Here is a 16,778-nt window from a genome sequence, read left to right as displayed (position 1 = left end):
ACGCTTAGCAGGTTCGTGTCGTCCGCGAACCCGACTACTAAAAGTAGTGGATGCTGCTCCGCTAGCTCCTCGTACAGCGTTGAAATGTATAATATAAACAGTATCGGGGATAGCGGTGACCCCTGGGGGACGCCACCTCGTAGGGGGATTGGCTCTGACTCCTTGCCATCGAACCGGAGGCGTACCGTTCTATCCTCCACGAAGCTGCGTACCCACTCCTGAACCCACTCCGGGTAGCCTTTCCGGGCTAATATGGAAATCAGCCGTCTGTAATTGACCGTATCGAATGCCCCCTTGATGTCTAGCTGTAGCAGCGAGGCGATGCCCCCGCGTCTCCACGCCGTATAGACCACGTCCTCAACTATACGTATTGCCAGTTCGGTGGACCTCCCAGCGCGGTTACCCATTTGGCCGTTTGGTAGTAGGCCGGCCGCCTCAGCTACTTTGGTGATACGCTGGCTCATCGCCGTCTCTATTACCTTCCCTACCGTGCTAAGCAGGGCAATGGGGCGCCAGCCGCCAGGGGTCTGCTTCTGAGCTGTCGTTTTATTAGGCTTAGGGATAATAACCACCCTCGCTGAGCGGAAGCGCTCCGGGTAGTACCCCAGCCTAAAGCTAGCTGTTGCCAGATCCGCTAGGATCTCCCATAGGGGTTCACCGCAGGCCTTTAGCAGGCCAGTGGGGATCAGGTCGTCGCCGGGAGCCTTCCGAGCAGCCGTTCCTTTGATGATAGACTCGATATCCATTGTGGTCACCTCCCTAGGGACGTTCAGCTCTGGTCTCGTCTGTAATAGGCCGCGATCGAGGTCCGATAGATCTATATACGGGTCTGGGAAGAACCTCTCAGCTAGTAATTTTGCCTTCTCATCATGTGTACGTGCTGTAGGCGTGTCGCCGGCGTCCCTCCGGAGATCTGGCGGTAAGATATATAAACTGAGAACTAACTAACTAGAAAAGAAGGTAAAGAAGATGACGAAGATGATGAAAAGGAGAAGGTCCATCTCTGCGTGCTTCTTGAAGGAAAGAAAGTCCTCCCTGCCCCTGTCACCTATATACCCTGATGACCGGCCTTGCCCCACTACAATGGTCAAAGGCTAGCCCAGATACCTCTACCTTCATCTTACATTATGCGGTATCTAAAATCACATGGTTCCCTAGTAACCTCTCTTTTACATAATATCTTTTACGCAGGATACTTTCGACGTTCAAAGTCTACATTTACGTCCACATGGACTATAAACATAATTTCAACCAACGTGGCTAAGGCTCCCGATACAGATATAGTCCAGCACAACCAAACGTTGCAGAAGGTAAATAGTGACGACTCAGGATCCTCGCATCAGAGTGTTGCGGATAAAGCATTGGCGACAACCGAAGTCCTCGAGAACACTCTCCCACGCTCTTGCGCAAGCTTTTCGTCAAGCCGGGATATCGCTGCTCGCGACTTCATTTAGGCCATCAAGAACCCTTTCAGTTGGCAAGCTAGGCATGTTCCTCCACAACTCACCAGACGACACCCATAGTCCGCCAACCATGGACGTAGATGCGATGCGCAACGAGCCCAAGCAGCTGGCAGCCCTGATAGCGCATGGTGCTCGTGACGCGACATATTGATCACGCAACCTCCTATCACATTCCTGGCCCGGCATCTGATGCGCGCAGAACGGTCGCTGTACTCCCGCTTCTTTGTCCCCGTCATTATCGCCTGTTTTGAGTTTCTTGACGGCATGCAGCTGGGGAACCTCTACGACGTAATCCTAGCGTCCACCGCGCGAGGGTTCGTCCAAGCCATTTGGCCGTCTAAAGTAGCAGATATCTTGACAGAGCAGGCCCTGAGCGTAGCGAACAAGAAGCGGCGATTGAGCAGTTAGTGACGGCGGTTGATCAGGGGCTCGGCCATTAATTCGCTAGGTTCATGCGCTCGTGTTAACTTTTACCCATGTGCATAAGTGGTGCACTGTACATTTGCACTGACAAAGGGCACTGCTCTCATACTAGTCAAAGTACCTTCACCTACTGACACAGAGCATTTATGCCTGGTTTCATGGCCATCGCATTGTGACGTATAGATCTTGTGGTAAATATGCAGTCATAGCAATATTTTTACAAAACACTGGCAAGGCGCACTGTTAAATTTTGTTATAGCCTTTAGTCCAGCCATTAGGGCACGGTTTGACATACGGGAGCACTTGTAGAGGTACCGGGGGCTTCGAGCCTACGGCGTATTTAATAATAATATTAAGATCCATCAACCGCGCGAGGCGGTTCATAATCTGGTTGCGTGGCACTACTTGGTAATGGATCGTTTTAAGTCACCATTATTCATCAATTCTAATCTTTGCAGCCTTCCAGTGGTATCTCACCTGGGACGATTTTGTATCTATAAAATCCAATGAACTCCGTTTTGCGTCCGACTCAGTTCGTCAAAGTATTCCGAAGCACGTCCATAAACTTCCACACATCCGTAAAAGTGCAGTATAGGGGTACAGGCGCAACCCGAATAACACCAGGCTTTCTCTTGTCGCAAATAACGCCCGCAGCCTCCAGATCCCGGCTCACATCATCAAGTAGTCCCTCCTTAAGCAGCACACTGAGTTGTGTGCCCCTCTCTAACGGGTTCTTAGGGGTGATGATCCGGAAAGCTCCCGGTTTATCCACCAGAATCTTGTTCAGGAGGTGCTCCGCATACGCAGTCAGCAGCAACGCCTTTGACCTCAACGTCTTCATCTTTGTTTGTGCAAACACCGACAACGCTCCCGTCAGTGAAGCCAGGTCAATCGCTGACGGGTTCGAAACCTGGTATCCGCCCGCACCAACCGTCGGTTGAAACTTGTTGTCCATGTTGAAACGTGTCCTCTTATCATGACCGTACCATCCCGCCAGCCGATCCCTAAACTGCCAAGTCTGGGTACCCGCGCTAAAGTCGACCTTGCCGTGCTTTTCGTGCACGAAGGCGCCTGCAATGGATCCGGGTCCCGCGTTGATGTACTTGTATGTGCACCAGCATGCAAAGTCGACGTTCCAGTCATGGAGGTAGAGTTCGACGTTGCCAGCGGCGTGGGCGAGGTCCCAGCCAACTACTATTCCCTTTGCCTTCGCGTGGGCGGTGATGCGCTTCATATCGAAGAGCTGGCCGCTGTAGAACTGGATACCGGGAAGAAGAAGCAGGGCGGTCTCGTCGGCATGCTTGTCGATCGTAGCCAAGATTTCTTCAGTGGAGATGTAATAATCCTCGTTTGGCTGAATCTGAACCATGGTCTCGGCAGGATCGAGACCATGCCAACGAATTTGGGATTCGATTGTGTACTATCGAAATGTTAGTGTTGGGTTTTCTGACGCTTGAGATGGATGTGCGCAACTTGCATGATCACTAGGGAACGGCTTCCACTCGAGAATAATCTTGTTCCTCTTCCCCTCGGGCTTGTAGAAGCTAGCCATCATCAAATGCAGGTTTATCGTCAGGGTGTTCATGATGACGATCTCGCTAGGGTTCGCGCCCACAATGTCCGCCGATTTCTTGGCGCAGTCCTCGGCCATGTCTTGCCACGAGGTCAGAGGCGAGTCTTCCATGTCGCTGAAGTGGCCATTGACTCCGATGGAAGCCCATGTCTCAAGTTGAGCATCCAGGCACTTGCGGATGGCTTTGGGCTGGGCCCCTAAGGAGTTGCCGACAAAGTAGATGCAGGCTGTGTCATCGTCACTCGATGGTGAGTTTGAGACAGCTGAAGATGTCGTTAGTTCAACGTTTGCTCGCAAGTTGTGGGGGGTAGCTCACCCGGAATTGTACCATTGAGCGCCTTCTTTTTCAGGGATGCTCTTGTCGGCAGAATGAACTGGTCGCGCAGATTGATGGGGTCTTGTGCATCCAGTGCTGATGCGAACTGGAGAGTGTTGGCATCTGATGGGAACGCGACGGGCTCGCCGGCTCGCAACTCATCGACAGCCACCGAAAAGTCCATCTTGAAACGATTTTGCGTGGAATGCTCGAGCTGAGGTCGTGAAATCAAGTTTCTAAACGAAGACACACCTAGCTCAACCAGATGGAGACGGGGCGATTGGTAACGATGAGAAACAGTAGCACCGAAATTAAACTACCGTAGAAGGATTTCAAGCCTCAAATACTATTATAGATATTTTATATGTCTTGCGCCCCCCGTTTACTATCGTGGATTTTGCAATTCTCGGCGTCATTACTGTGACAGAGCCCACTTACAGCTCAGATCCGAGATCCGAGATCCGCCGTGCATGTGTTGCATCCTCCACAGCTGTGCTAAAACATAGCGTAGCAAGTGAAATCTCAAGTGACCGTACCTGACTATGCGTGTGCAACTAAATTCTTGATTGCTCTGAGGTATAATTAACATGTCCGTATAGTCTGTTGTTAATTAATGCCTGTGGTTGTTTCTACAACTGTCCCGCGTTGACGTTTGAATTCTTCATCCCTGCTGTTTTGTCCAATGGACACCTTTCTGATGACCATTGCATCTAATGTTTTTGAAGCGAACTTCTATCAGTTTCCATTACAGATCTATGGAGCTATTGAACGTTGATGCTATCCGGTCCTGGTGACGTGTTGCGGATAAGATGATGGGTCGCACGGGGGAAAGGTTGTGGACGAGCTGGCGAAAAACGGCTATAGATTGTTATGTAATCTATCATCTGATTCGACCCTTTTTGTCAGCAGGAACATGAGCATACACTCCAGGCACTCTGCGTGTATACACAGTGTTGGAAGTTAATCGTCTTGGCACACCACAAGCGCCGCTTGGCCCCCTCGGAAGCTCGTGGACTTATCGACAAAAACAAAGGCGAAAAAAATCTGAAGTTCCGACATCCGATTAACATCATCGATTTCGCCATTCGGACAACTGCGGTCACTCAACCGGCGGCTTTAGAGCTTGAACCAGCGCGCGGAACGACTAATATTGGGCCGGTTTTCTTGTCTTGTGGTGCCTTCCGATGGACCAATCTCCACGATATGTGCGGGTGCGCGTCGCCAATGCATGCGACAGTTGCAAAGCAAGAAAGGGTGAGTCTGGCTTCAGTTCTCCCTCCTCCGCTCTCCGGAATCATGTGAGCACTTATACATCTCGATAGTCAAATGTGACGGTGAGTCTCCCTGTGGCTACTGTACTAGACACCACAGGGCCCATCAGTGCCATTTCTCACCGCAGCGCCGACGCCGTACCAACGATCCGAGATCACCTCGAGCGTCATCCGCGTCCAGGTCCGTGCCGTCATCCGCCCGCCCTCGGCCCGAGTCACCACGTCTGCCGGCTTCAACACCATCTGCACCAGTGGCAACAACTCCAAATCGTGGGCCCGGTGATGTTTCGGCCGAGGAAGAGGCCGACGTGCCCCGCGATGCAAGGCTGCTGTGCGATGCTCAAGGGAAACTGAGTACGGGGTTCCCGTTTCCCGTGCAGACCATGTTGATACTGCCGACTGACTTCATACACAGTTTTCATCGGTGATTGCGCACCGCTTTCCTTCTTCCAGACAGTCAGGAAACTTGTGACTTCACGAGTCGATCCAAGTGCATTTGCCCCTCAGGCAAGCCGCGCGTCGCTGCTTGAGAACGCTCACTCGAATCAAGCCGCCGCCGGAGAACCGCAATCGCCACACGTAGATGCCACAGCCGTCGCATCAGCGGTGGCCAATTACCTCGCTGTTGTAGGTTGCATGTTCCCATTTGCAGATTATTGTGCGCTCAACATCTTTCTAGACATCGGGATTAGTGGACCTATTCGACAGCTCCAGACTTGCGGATGAGATAACCTCGTGGGCAGCACAGCCACAGAAACCACATGACATCACATGCGCCATCAACTACCTCGTACTGGCGATCGGTCTCCAGAAAAGTGATGAAGCTGCAGCCGCCCGCCATTTTGAGCAGGGGAAGAAGCTGGCATTGGGCTTTATTGGGGGCGATTTGAGCGTTGGCACCGTGCAAGCCTTCACCCTCGTCACGCTGTACATGCTCATGACTTGCCAGATCACCGGCGCTTTTCTGTTTTTTGGTATGTGAGCTCCATGCACGAGACGATTTCTCACTGACCTGGAAAGGGATCGCTGTGAGAGCACTCTACAGTCTCGGTGTACACCGAACGGAGGTGAACTCGAGATTTGGCGCTGATATCCAAAAGCAAAGGTAAAACGAGACGGGCTTATTTACTGCATCAAACTGACACATCTCCCAGAGATCGTCTCTGGAAGAGTCTTCGCGTCGTCGACCTGTTCCTCAGTATATCCATGGGCCGACCCCCAGCTACGTCAGATGTCGACTGTACCGTCTCGTATCGTACTGTGGATCACGAGGGTCGCGAGGTTTTCGATCTCCTAAACGCGTCAGTCCAAATATTGCTTATCACTGAAGGCATTGTGCTTGAGGTCTACTCAAGAAAGAAGATCTCAATGCAGCTTACTGAAGGAATCTCGCGCCAGCTACGTGATTGGTCGAACCGATGGCTGGCCACCCTCAAACGCATTATTGGCTTGCCTTCCAACCAGCATGATGAGCCCACGGTCGTCGGGGCTCTTCAGGTTCTTTCCTCGTATTATTACGCCGTAATGCTGGTGTCACGCCCATTTCTGATGTACGAGATGTGCAGGCGCCTGCCTCAGAACCCTTCAAGCTTCCAAGCAAGTGGCGAAGGCGGGAGCTCTGGCAGATCCAAGTTGGCACACGCTTGCATTGATGCAGCGAGCTTGATGATCGAGGCCGTCTCCGAGTCCATTCAGGGCGGGCTTCTTGGAGGTAAAATGCCACTGATAGTGTAGGTGTTGGGAAACTCCACGTCTCCACAGTTCCAGCTGACTTGTTGCTCAGATCATGGCTCTTTTCGGCCTCTCTCGTGGTCGGTGTAGGTCTCCTCGGCGAATTCGGCCGCATCCTGGAGAAATACGCCTGCATGTCCATTACGGCACTGAACTATTTCGCCAAGGACGACACACATGCTGCGCAGTACTCTCTCATTGTCAATTCGTTGCACTCAAGTACCACCGCATACCTTGTGAAGAAGGAAAAGCATGAGCGACTCCAGATCAATGAGAGCTCATCGCAGCTCTTTGGCTTAATTCCGCGAGCTCGTCGCGAGCCAAGAAAAGAACCCAGAAACGATTCGACGACCCGAAGTCAGAGTAATATAGCTCAACCCGTCGCGTTGCCCAATGCTGAATCCACAATTGCAGAGATGCCTAGCTTGACCCAGATGCTTGGAGAGTCTCCTTTTGATAATCTTGATCCAGCACTGTTTTCTTTCACAGACTTGTCCTCGGGAACGTCTGATTTCTCCATGCTGAACAGCAATGCGCAGGACCAGGCGGATCAGGTGTTTGGAGCACTTAATCTATTTCCACTCCTGGATGGAGGGGGCCACATTGATCTAGAGCATTTCTTGTGAGCGTCTTGGTATCGAACCATAGAAAGCATTTTGCCGGCGGAAGGCCCATAAATAGTAAGGACTATTTGAACGAGGAGGAACTAAAGATATACACACGATTCTATGGCCCGCCACTGTGAGAAACGAGGCTAGAAGACGTGGGAATGCCTATCGCAAAGGCTCTTCTCGGGGTGTGTGTGCGTGCGCAAGTGAGTCGCAGATATGAAGTGCGCGTATCCCCACAGCGATGGATGGACAGGGATCCCGCGTGGGTTCTCTCCGATATTGCCCAACTCTGAGTAGAGAAAGCTTGTCGGGTGGACATGATTCAGGAACACGATGTGACAACAGGGTTCAGCATCTTTTTGACAGGTGGGAGCCGGCTTGGCGCGCAGGGCGGTAAATACGTGAACTCAAATCCCTGCTCTGGAACGGGTTTGTTCACTGCTGTTGTTGCTCATGGCTAGGACCGCTAGTCAACAAACGCACTTGGTTGTGTGATTATTTAGTCAAACAGGCTCGCCTGTTTCTTTTCCTCGTCTCAAAGCACTTGCAACTCATCCGTCGGACACGTTTATTAGCAGTCAACCCATAACGAGAAACGTATCCACCAAGATGGTATACCTCACCTCCTACAGCGGTATCTGCCTCGCCGCCCTGTTGATAACCGCCCAAGCGCAAGAGCACCTAAACATCACGGCCCTGACAGGACGTGACAACATCTCGGTGCTCGAGTGCTGGCAATTCGTCAACCCTTTCATCATGTTGACAACTCCCGGCCGCATCGGCACACAGTCTCTACAACTCCCCAGCCCGGCCAACGCATCGTATGACATTATACCGTCGCATTTTGACGGCGTCCTGCACAATGCGCCGCGGAGGCAGTAAGTCTACCATCAATACGCCCGTTCTCATATCACCAGCTCCAAAACTGGAGATGCCAATGCATGAATATATCGGCACTAATGATATAAAAAGATTCGTCTGGTGGATCAGCGGTCAAGTACACTTCACTCTCCCCAACGCGACGGACGAGGCCTGGATCTATGGGGGCAAGAATGGGCTCATCTTCGCAGAAGACACGGCGGATGTGAGTGAATGGGGTCACGGGACCGCCTTTCCGAGCGACGAGGAGACAGTGGCCTTGACGATGCCTACAGTGGACGGGGTTGTGCCCGAGCATACGGTTTTGCATAATGGGGCGTGTGGGCCGCAGGAATTGTCGGACTGATTTGAGACTATAGGTTCTTTTCCGTTGTTCTGAGTTTCTTGTGTTATATTTGTTCTAATGGTTATATCTTAGGATATGAAAGACTTGAAATATTTACTGTCGAGATGAATCGTTCATCACCTGAGCCATCAATTCAACTTTCCATGTTGGTTGTATACAGTAGTGCCGTGACCGCCTAGTCTAAGCACGTATCCCTTACTACGCCATTTTATATTCAATTGAACCACATTTTCCCCCAGAGGACTCCCTTGCAGCTCATCAACCAAGATCAGCATTCGATATCAGCGTATGGTAAGTCCTGCTCTTCTAGTGTATGGTGAAAGCAAAAAGACACAACATAACACAACAGACAACGGAAACAAGGCTCTGCCGTAGCGCCAAATTCAAGCAGGAATAGAGTTGATAGAATCTACGTTTCCTAGTATTATATTTCTGTCTGCTCGCCATTGGGAGAGAAGATTACACACTAGGAGGTAGTAGAGCGACTAGAGTGAACCTACAATGATACGCTAAGTCCGGTAGTAGTTCTAGATCAAAATCATAATCCTAAAACTGCATACTTCTGAAGCATACTGTATCACGGTAAGAATCGACACTCATCTCACCTTTGACCACCCTTATATTTTATGCGGGCAATTGGCCTAGGCAGTGTGCTTGGCGCACGCAACATTTTACTTTTGTCTTTGCACTAAACACTAAAAGACAAGATTGCCCTCGTGGCAGAATTACTTGAAGATCACGACCAAGCAGTCTTCTCTAGCCCTAAGGTTCCATCAGATATTCTTGGACGAGATCAGATAACGGACTCATAAATTCACATCAACTGCACCTTCTTTAAAACGCAACTCGGCATCATCCTCTGTTTCGGCAGGCGCAGCATGACCTGACAGACTTCCATTTCTCTCTATTTCTGACAACGCGCCGAAAGGATTTAGGCCCCTTTGTGGTGAGTTGTTATAGCCTAGGAATAACAGCCTTGAGTTCGTTCCTGGAAATTGGCTCTTGACGTTTGCAAAACAGCTGAACGCTTGCACAAATATTTCGACACCCAAACCAAAAGCACTATTTCATCAATTTCGCCCATATATACTAGCCACGGTGACAGCGGCACAAATGGCGAAGCATTAGAGAAGAAAGGCGATACTTGCTTGACCTCCCCGCTGTCCAAGTGTGCCGCCGATCATCACACGAGACTGGGTCTTGAGTGGAATACCCTGTGCCGAGACACATTCCGCCTGGCTCGGGGTTCCTTGGTTTTAATATGAAAGCCACTTGTTTTGACCTTTGGTTTATGCTTGCCAAACATCAGTCGGCCTGGACCATCCATTTATCGAACGGTGGCAAGTCAACTGGATTCTTTGAGCGAGAGCCATGCAAGACATGAGACACAAAACGAAATGAGCCAGCTTTGCCTTCACCTTACTTATGACCAGGCACCCCAGTCGTCTGACGAAGTCTATATGGTTTTCAAGGTAGCCAACGATAGACCGCCCATTCCGTTCATATATTCAAGGCTGATAAATGCCATACACAAGACAAGAGCACCCAAACCACTTGATCTGGTGCCAGCAACTTCGCTACCTGCTACTCTGAAATGCCCTCGATCCCTGTAACGGGTCCTGCACGTTATTCACCTATAGGTGGCAATTACGAATATCAAGCCAACATCCATCGAACTGAGATACGGGTTATCTGACTTCTTCCAGCAACCGCACCAGTCGCCTATCTCACTTTGGAATCTGCGCGTTTGGATGACCGGCCACATTATGTCGCCATCTTGGACGCAGGGGGTGATCCCGCTGACATTATCTCGGTGCAGGTAGAAGGTGCCCTTTCGAAATCACGAAAAGACTCCCTGGTGTCTTGAAGGCGCTTAAACACCAATCCCAAGTCGTTACGCCTTGGGTCGATGCCATCTGTATCAACCAGCAAGGTATAAGACAGAGGTTTCTCACCAAATTCAGCTGATGACTCAGATATACAACCAGGCCGAGATAGTAGCCATATGGTTGAACCCAAAGTCGGACAACAGTGCCTTGGCGGTCTAATTACTTAGGGATTTGGCTGGTCAAGCCTGGTCTGGCGACTTCATTAGGAGCGATATAACATCCAGACGGTGGAAACGTCGATTCGGCGGTCTTGTCAGCCTATGGGAAAGAAACTATTGGGATACTCTGGGTCATCCAAGAAGTTCTTAATGCCAAACGTATTTCGGTCTACTGAGGTAGCTCGGTTTTGGGCTAGGCGGTATACCGCAAAGTGAATGCCGCATTCACCAATCAATTTCAGCCCTAATGGATAGATTCCCACCCGGGAGACCAGGAAACGCTACTGAAAATTCTCCATGCTTGTCGGGACAAACGCGTATCGCGGAGCGCACTTAAACTCTTGGCCTCGGGTTCGCATTGCACGATGATATTAATCGGTACTAGCCGAACTCAATTAATGTTTTCGACGTATTGACGCCATCATATCCGACCCTACCGGCTTCTATTCCTATAGCTCTGTTGTTCTGGCGCGAGTCACTCCTGGCCACCATATGGACATATATATGCAGAGAGGAACACCTGCGCTTCTTCTAGCCGCCAGCCTGACTAATATACACTAATATACACTTAAGTAGCCTCAAGCAAGAACGTTCCCAAGCTTCCAGACTCAACCATGTCTCTCGAACAATCATTCCTCATCGGCGGCTCGCAGTATGTCTGCCCAACTTGCCCACTTTGCGCTTTTCAGCTAACGAGCTCGTACTCGGGCCTTGGAATGCAAGCCTCTGGATATCTTCCGACGATTCCGTCCGAGGTGGCGGCAGCTTTTCCAATCTGACCATCACACCCACCAACGCCATCTTCAGCGGCCTCCTGGACAGCACAACCCTCGGCGGCGCCGGCTTCGCCTCTCAGCGTACCATGGGCTCGCTGGATTGGAACCTGGCGGACTGGGATGGCCTCTTGCTCTCGGTTTCGTTGTCGGACGGCATGAAGTATACCCTGACGCTCAAGGACGTGCTGCCTGCCGATGACAGCGCCAGCAGTCTGCTGTACGAGACCAACTTCACAGTGCCGAGTGGGGGTGCTGAGGCAGTCCAGCTGCCTTGGACGGACTTCGTTGCGACGTTGCGGGGGACGACACAGACAGGGGCAAAGGCGTTGGATACGTCTAGTGTGAAGCGGTTGAGTATCATGATGAGGAGGTGAGTGGCGCTTGCATTACCTGCCACAAGTTCCAAGTGATTGACAGGTAGGTATAGTTACTTTGGGGAACAGCAGGGGGATTTCAGCTTAACACTTGACTCCATTGCGGCGTACAAGAGCGACGCTAACACGGCGGAAACCCGAGCTGCGTCTACCCCAGGAGAGTTGATGCGAAGGATTTGGGGTAGGATTCAGTCTCACTTTTGAGTTGGTCTGATTTGGCTTTAGAGGGCATACAAGTTTGCTATACGATCCTTGTGATTGCAACATCCCTGCAGCAAGTAGCCACGACATTCAACTAGCCTACGGATCTTTGACATGTGGGTAATGTAGGATATCCAGGAGTAGGAAGCAAGCCTAATAATACCAATAGCGAGCTTTTGCTGTGCTTGAGACCATCTTTATGATTATCAGCGATAATCTATGTTGAAGGAGCGGGATATTTCTTTTCCTTTCTTTTCGTATTATATCAACTTCGGTGCGGCGAAGGTAGGGATTATCGACGTTCCCTCCCCAACACTTCCTCTCCAACAATCTGTTTCTCCCTTACGAAACTGCCACAATAAATAAAGTAGTACACGCTGGCTCAGACCAAGAATAGATTATGGTAGAATAATGAAGTCTATTGCTTAGAATCTCAACTAATCCAACAGGGAAATACAGACCGGCCAGCCTAAGACGGTCTCTGTTATACATCACCCCCAAAATATGGCCCATGTCGTCATGCATGTTACTTCAAGTGCCCATCCAGTGTTGACAAACAAACGACAAGCTGCTAAGCCTTGTCCGTACAACCATCAAGCAAAACTCACCGGAAGTAATTCATAAGATGATGATGAAGTCATATTGTATCCTGATGGTCAGCCCGATGGTCAGGAAATCGTAAACTGTCCTTTGTGCCTTAGCGATGCATAGAATGTTACATGAAGTGTCAAGAAACCGGTCAAAGTGCGTTGTGTCTCATTTCTCTCTAACCGACTCTGTCTGTCGTCTATAAGGCCTGGACAGTCGCCACTCAAAATGAGATCCCAGGGCCACTGTGGCTGCTCTGTGGCTCGATACAAGAAGGCCGTGCCGATCAACGTCCAACAGCCAACAGCCCGCCCACTTTACCCGCACATCATCGCGCTTCCACCCCAACACTCTTGCAACTCAAAAAGTTGCCGGTTCCTTGCTTCCTTTCAAATGTGCACCTATTCTCCTTTCATGCATCCCCAACCTCGAAATTGATGACGCAGTTTGTCTGCCCCAAATGAAGATGACTTCACATACCTTTGTCTTCCAGTTCTGGATCAGTCCAAGCGACGCAATCTAGACTTCCCTCAATCCCTCAAGCCCCCCCTTTCCCCCTCTGTCGTCCTCTTGTCCATCCATTGAATCGATCGATTGCCGAGCTCACGATGTGTCAACACAAGTAGGCCAGGTCTTTGAGGGAGCCCCATTCAGGGTAATCTATCAGACTTTAGGATTGCAATAGTCCTGTTTTGAAAATGACTTGCAGATGGTCTGTCCCCCAGATTTGAAGGTCAAAAGAGTGCCTTATGAGGGCCGTAACTACAGAGTGATATGCGACTGCCCATTTGACGGGGCTGGCCACACCTGACCAGGGGTTGGGTCAGCATCAAGGATTTGAAGAGCCAAAATTCTGACACAATTTCATTTCAACGCAGAAGCAGACGAGGCGTTTGATTTGGTGACTGGGGACCTAATCAAAATCGAAGTATCAAGTATCTCAATCGCAGGGATTAGATCTGACGATAAACCATCTCCGCGGCAGGCAGGCCGTGAATTAGCAATTAGCGCGAACCTCCCTCCAGCATCTCGGTTTCGACGCCAACCAAACTCACTGACTCCCCCCATGTTGAATGCAGAGGCATCCGTTTCTCTCGGTTACTCCAAATGTTAACGACACAACTAGCATCCGAATAGCCTCACCTCTATTGCCGTCAACCTGGATGGTTTCCAGAGTTGCGTATATCACAAAATCGTACATTCACTCACGTCTCGATGGCCAAGTTGCCCATCCAGAGTGCATACTTCAAACAGTTTGGTAAATCATCGTCATGTCTATCAGCCTAGGCCCCGTTTGGCCAACTGACTACGCGTAAAACAAACGCGGAAACCTGTTCTGCTCAAACCCAGCAGACGTCCAAATATGCTCAAATCAAAGCCATTTCGCGAACCTCCCTATTCCGATGAATTCTAAACGTGGCCGGCCACCTCCACCCCCGAAATGCGGCTTGAGCCATCGGAGAACTGTCATGCAAGAAGAGACTAGGTACAAAGAAGTGAAGTGCAAAATGCAAAATGGGGACCGAGACTTGGATAGTGATGGTCGTGAATCTGCTGTTTCTCGAAACAAACCAGGCGCAACGGGTATATCAAGAAGCCCCTTGAAAACCAAAATGGCGAATGTCGATGTAGAAATCATGCAAACCGCCGACCATCGCCTCGAGTCTGGCAACGAAAGGAGAAAATGACGATGTTCCAGAATTTCTTAGGATCCCTCTCAATCCCCACTAGTCACGCCGTGTCTTTGGTCATTGACTCGTATGCGAATGAGTCGTCATCGTGAGGCGCAATTGGGAGTAGTATCATGGTGCGCGCTGCAGGCGCGGAGAAAGAGTTCGTGGTTGATAAAAATCGAGTCTGTGCATAGATGCCATACACTACAAGAGAAAGATAAGGTGAGGCGCCGTCTTCGATTTTCCGACGCCAGGTCGCAGTTGCTCGGCAACCACCGTCGAATCCATGGTGCAATGGCGCGTTAGAGCTACTCCGAAGTGGACGTAATCACGGGCTTGCCTTCAGGCTTCTTGACGTTGTCGCCATATGCGCCTTCGAAGTTACCTGGTCCGATGTTTAGCATATGCCAGTGTCCAAGGAGAGATAGCCTTTTTTACTTACCAGCAGGATAGTAGTTGCAAACCATGAACCAAGCTTCCATGTCGTTGAACATTGTGCCCTTGGCACAAAGCTTGACACTGCAACCGAGGCCTGTAGAATCAACCCAGAGGAGCTGCGAGAAGTGACCCCAGGATTCAAAGTCGGACTTGTTGGGATCGGCCTGGCCGTAGAACTCGGGTAGGAACTTGTTGAATTCGCCGTTGTACCACATGTCAGACGTGGCCATCTTGATAGCGCCGGCGTCGCCGAGCGCTTCCGGGTTATCAGTAGTACCCCACATGGCGAGATTCTGGCCGTAACCACCATTTCCTTCAGACCTGGCCAAAATTAGTATCAAGTAATGGATGCTCAAGATGGATTGGTCTTACATGTCATGCGCGAAAACGCACTTATCAGCGGTGAGACTGGCGTAGCCTGCGATCGTCTCGTTCCACTCCATCGCGGGAGCAGAATGGTTGGCACGATGAACATTGTGGGACCAGACAGCCCAGCTGGGCATGTCCGAGGGGGAGGCCGTTGACGACTCTTCAACAGCAGTGGTCGCGACCTCGGCCTTCACAGTGGAAGCGTACGACTCAACTGGAGCTGCGGGGGCTTCCTGTGTGGTAGTAGCCGCGGTGGTGGTGGGCTCGGGCTGGGGAACAAAGGTCTCGGTGACAACTACAACCGTAGGAGAGGAGCTGGTGGTAGGCTCAATGATGGTGGTCAACTTGACGGTCGTCGAGGCAGTGTGGAGTCTCTGAGGTTTGCTTATGCTACTATGGTGGAAGCTTTTGACTTTGGTTGAGGACAACGAGGTGGAGGAAGCACCCTCCGTAACGGTCACGGTGTTGTACTCGGTGATAATCTGGGTTACCAGGTGGCGCCTGTCGATGACGCCAGCAAATGCCAGGGCGGCGCTGGAGGCAGCGATGAAGATAGACGACTTCATTTTGCTGGAGATGTCGAGTCGGACTGAGAAAGAAGAATTGTCTAGGCCAAGGGTCAGTTTACTGGCACCAGACCTTGAATTAGAGACAAGAAATGAAGAGGATGGACAAAACAAAAAGGGGGGGGAGGGGGGCGGCGAGCGTGGAATGGCATCACTCCATGATATGTGGTATAATAGTGAGTGGTGAAAGTTGATGTGCCATGGGAAGCGGGACAAGAAGGGAATCATGGGCATGTGCTGGTTTTCCATGGTTCGTCTGTTGGGTAGGGGTAGGAAGCTGAGTTGGTTCCGCATTGTGGCAGTCGCCCTTTGTTGTGATGGCGGATACTTGACAACAAAGCAGTTGGCGGCTGGACCACAACCGTTGCACTCGACAATCCGGACCGCGAGGGTGCAAGAATGAAAAATGTTCTAGAAACATACCTTGGTTTGCGGATATCACGAAGTCGATGGAAGAGGCCAACGAAAGTCGAGGATGGGAAGGCGCCTTTTATCAGATCCAGCTGGCAGTGCGAATGCGGCTTGATGTTGCTGTCGATGATACCGTGGTATATCTCGACTGGCTGCAAGTAACTTGAAGTTCAGTGTGGTTGGACAACCACAAGACTTGTTCGACAAGTGGTCAAGGGTTGGACAAGCCGTGAGAGAAGTCAATCGTGGGAATTGAGCTAAGCAATTCTCGTGCCTCGGGTCTGGCTTGTGGTTGGCGGCTGACGTCCAGGGAAGGAGTGACAGGTCCGAAAGAATGAAGGACAATGGTCTGCAGGTCTTCAAGACGAGTTGGATGATGCTTCGTTGCAGAGGGATGCCGCGTGTTTTTGAATGAGAGTGAATGTTTGCGCTAAGGCCAACGAAGTGAATGAAGTGAACGAGTGGTTGATCGCGAATAGCAGATTCGGATCGAAAGGCAGGCCAGTACTGGGGTTGGGGAATTGCGGATAATGGGGTGGGTGCAACGGAAGGCAGTGATGAACGAAGGAAGGTGGATGTACGAAGTACCAAAGGAATGGACTGGCTGAAAATCGGCCGGGCGTGTTTGGGTGAGGTGAGGCAAGGACCTTGAGAAGGAAGGAAAGCGCAGAGGGCAAGACGTGAGTTTGACGGGTGACGAAGCAGAATTAAACTAGAGCTGC

General features: G+C 50.8%; 5 protein-coding genes across 5 annotated transcripts; 3 read left to right on the top strand and 2 right to left on the bottom strand.

Moving 5' to 3' along the window:
- Window positions 1–2,415: 2,415 nt before the first annotated feature.
- BCR38DRAFT_456451 (kynureninase) lies at window positions 2,416–3,959 on the bottom strand (the record flags this gene model as incomplete). Its single annotated transcript, XM_040861915.1, has 4 exons — window positions 2,416–3,306; window position 3,338; window positions 3,380–3,722; window positions 3,776–3,959. The coding sequence occupies 4 exons, from the start codon at window positions 3,957–3,959 to the stop codon at window positions 2,416–2,418; spliced, it is 1,419 nt and encodes a 472-aa protein (XP_040718427.1).
- A 1,000-nt stretch (window positions 3,960–4,959) lies between these two features.
- On the top strand, window positions 4,960–7,403 carry BCR38DRAFT_337948 (fungal-specific transcription factor domain-containing protein; the record flags this gene model as incomplete). Its single annotated transcript, XM_040855573.1, has 7 exons — window positions 4,960–5,029; window positions 5,098–5,400; window positions 5,462–5,673; window positions 5,726–6,020; window positions 6,067–6,151; window positions 6,201–6,776; window positions 6,830–7,403. The coding sequence occupies 7 exons, from the start codon at window positions 4,960–4,962 to the stop codon at window positions 7,401–7,403; spliced, it is 2,115 nt and encodes a 704-aa protein (XP_040718426.1).
- Window positions 7,404–7,997: 594 nt separating this feature from the next.
- BCR38DRAFT_338379 (uncharacterized protein) lies at window positions 7,998–8,613 on the top strand (the record flags this gene model as incomplete). Its single annotated transcript, XM_040855613.1, has 2 exons — window positions 7,998–8,266; window positions 8,361–8,613. The coding sequence occupies 2 exons, from the start codon at window positions 7,998–8,000 to the stop codon at window positions 8,611–8,613; spliced, it is 522 nt and encodes a 173-aa protein (XP_040718425.1).
- A 2,756-nt stretch (window positions 8,614–11,369) lies between these two features.
- Window positions 11,370–12,014, top strand: BCR38DRAFT_337185 (complex I intermediate-associated protein 30-domain-containing protein; the record flags this gene model as incomplete). The annotated part of the gene is made up of 2 exons (XM_040855520.1): window positions 11,370–11,806; window positions 11,864–12,014. Coding segments are annotated over 2 exons (588 nt in total), but the record flags the coding sequence as incomplete, so codon positions are not given.
- Window positions 12,015–14,580: 2,566 nt separating this feature from the next.
- On the bottom strand, window positions 14,581–15,213 carry BCR38DRAFT_338267 (CAP domain-containing protein; the record flags this gene model as incomplete). Its single annotated transcript, XM_040855603.1, has 3 exons — window positions 14,581–14,657; window positions 14,715–15,031; window positions 15,083–15,213. The coding sequence occupies 3 exons, from the start codon at window positions 15,211–15,213 to the stop codon at window positions 14,581–14,583; spliced, it is 525 nt and encodes a 174-aa protein (XP_040718423.1).
- Window positions 15,214–16,778: the final 1,565 nt, after the last annotated feature.

Source organism: Pseudomassariella vexata (genome assembly GCF_002105095.1).
Source record: "Pseudomassariella vexata strain CBS 129021 chromosome Unknown BCR38scaffold_4, whole genome shotgun sequence".
NCBI lineage: Eukaryota > Fungi > Ascomycota > Sordariomycetes > Amphisphaeriales > Pseudomassariaceae > Pseudomassariella > Pseudomassariella vexata.
This window is presented reverse-complemented; position numbering and strand designations above follow the sequence as displayed.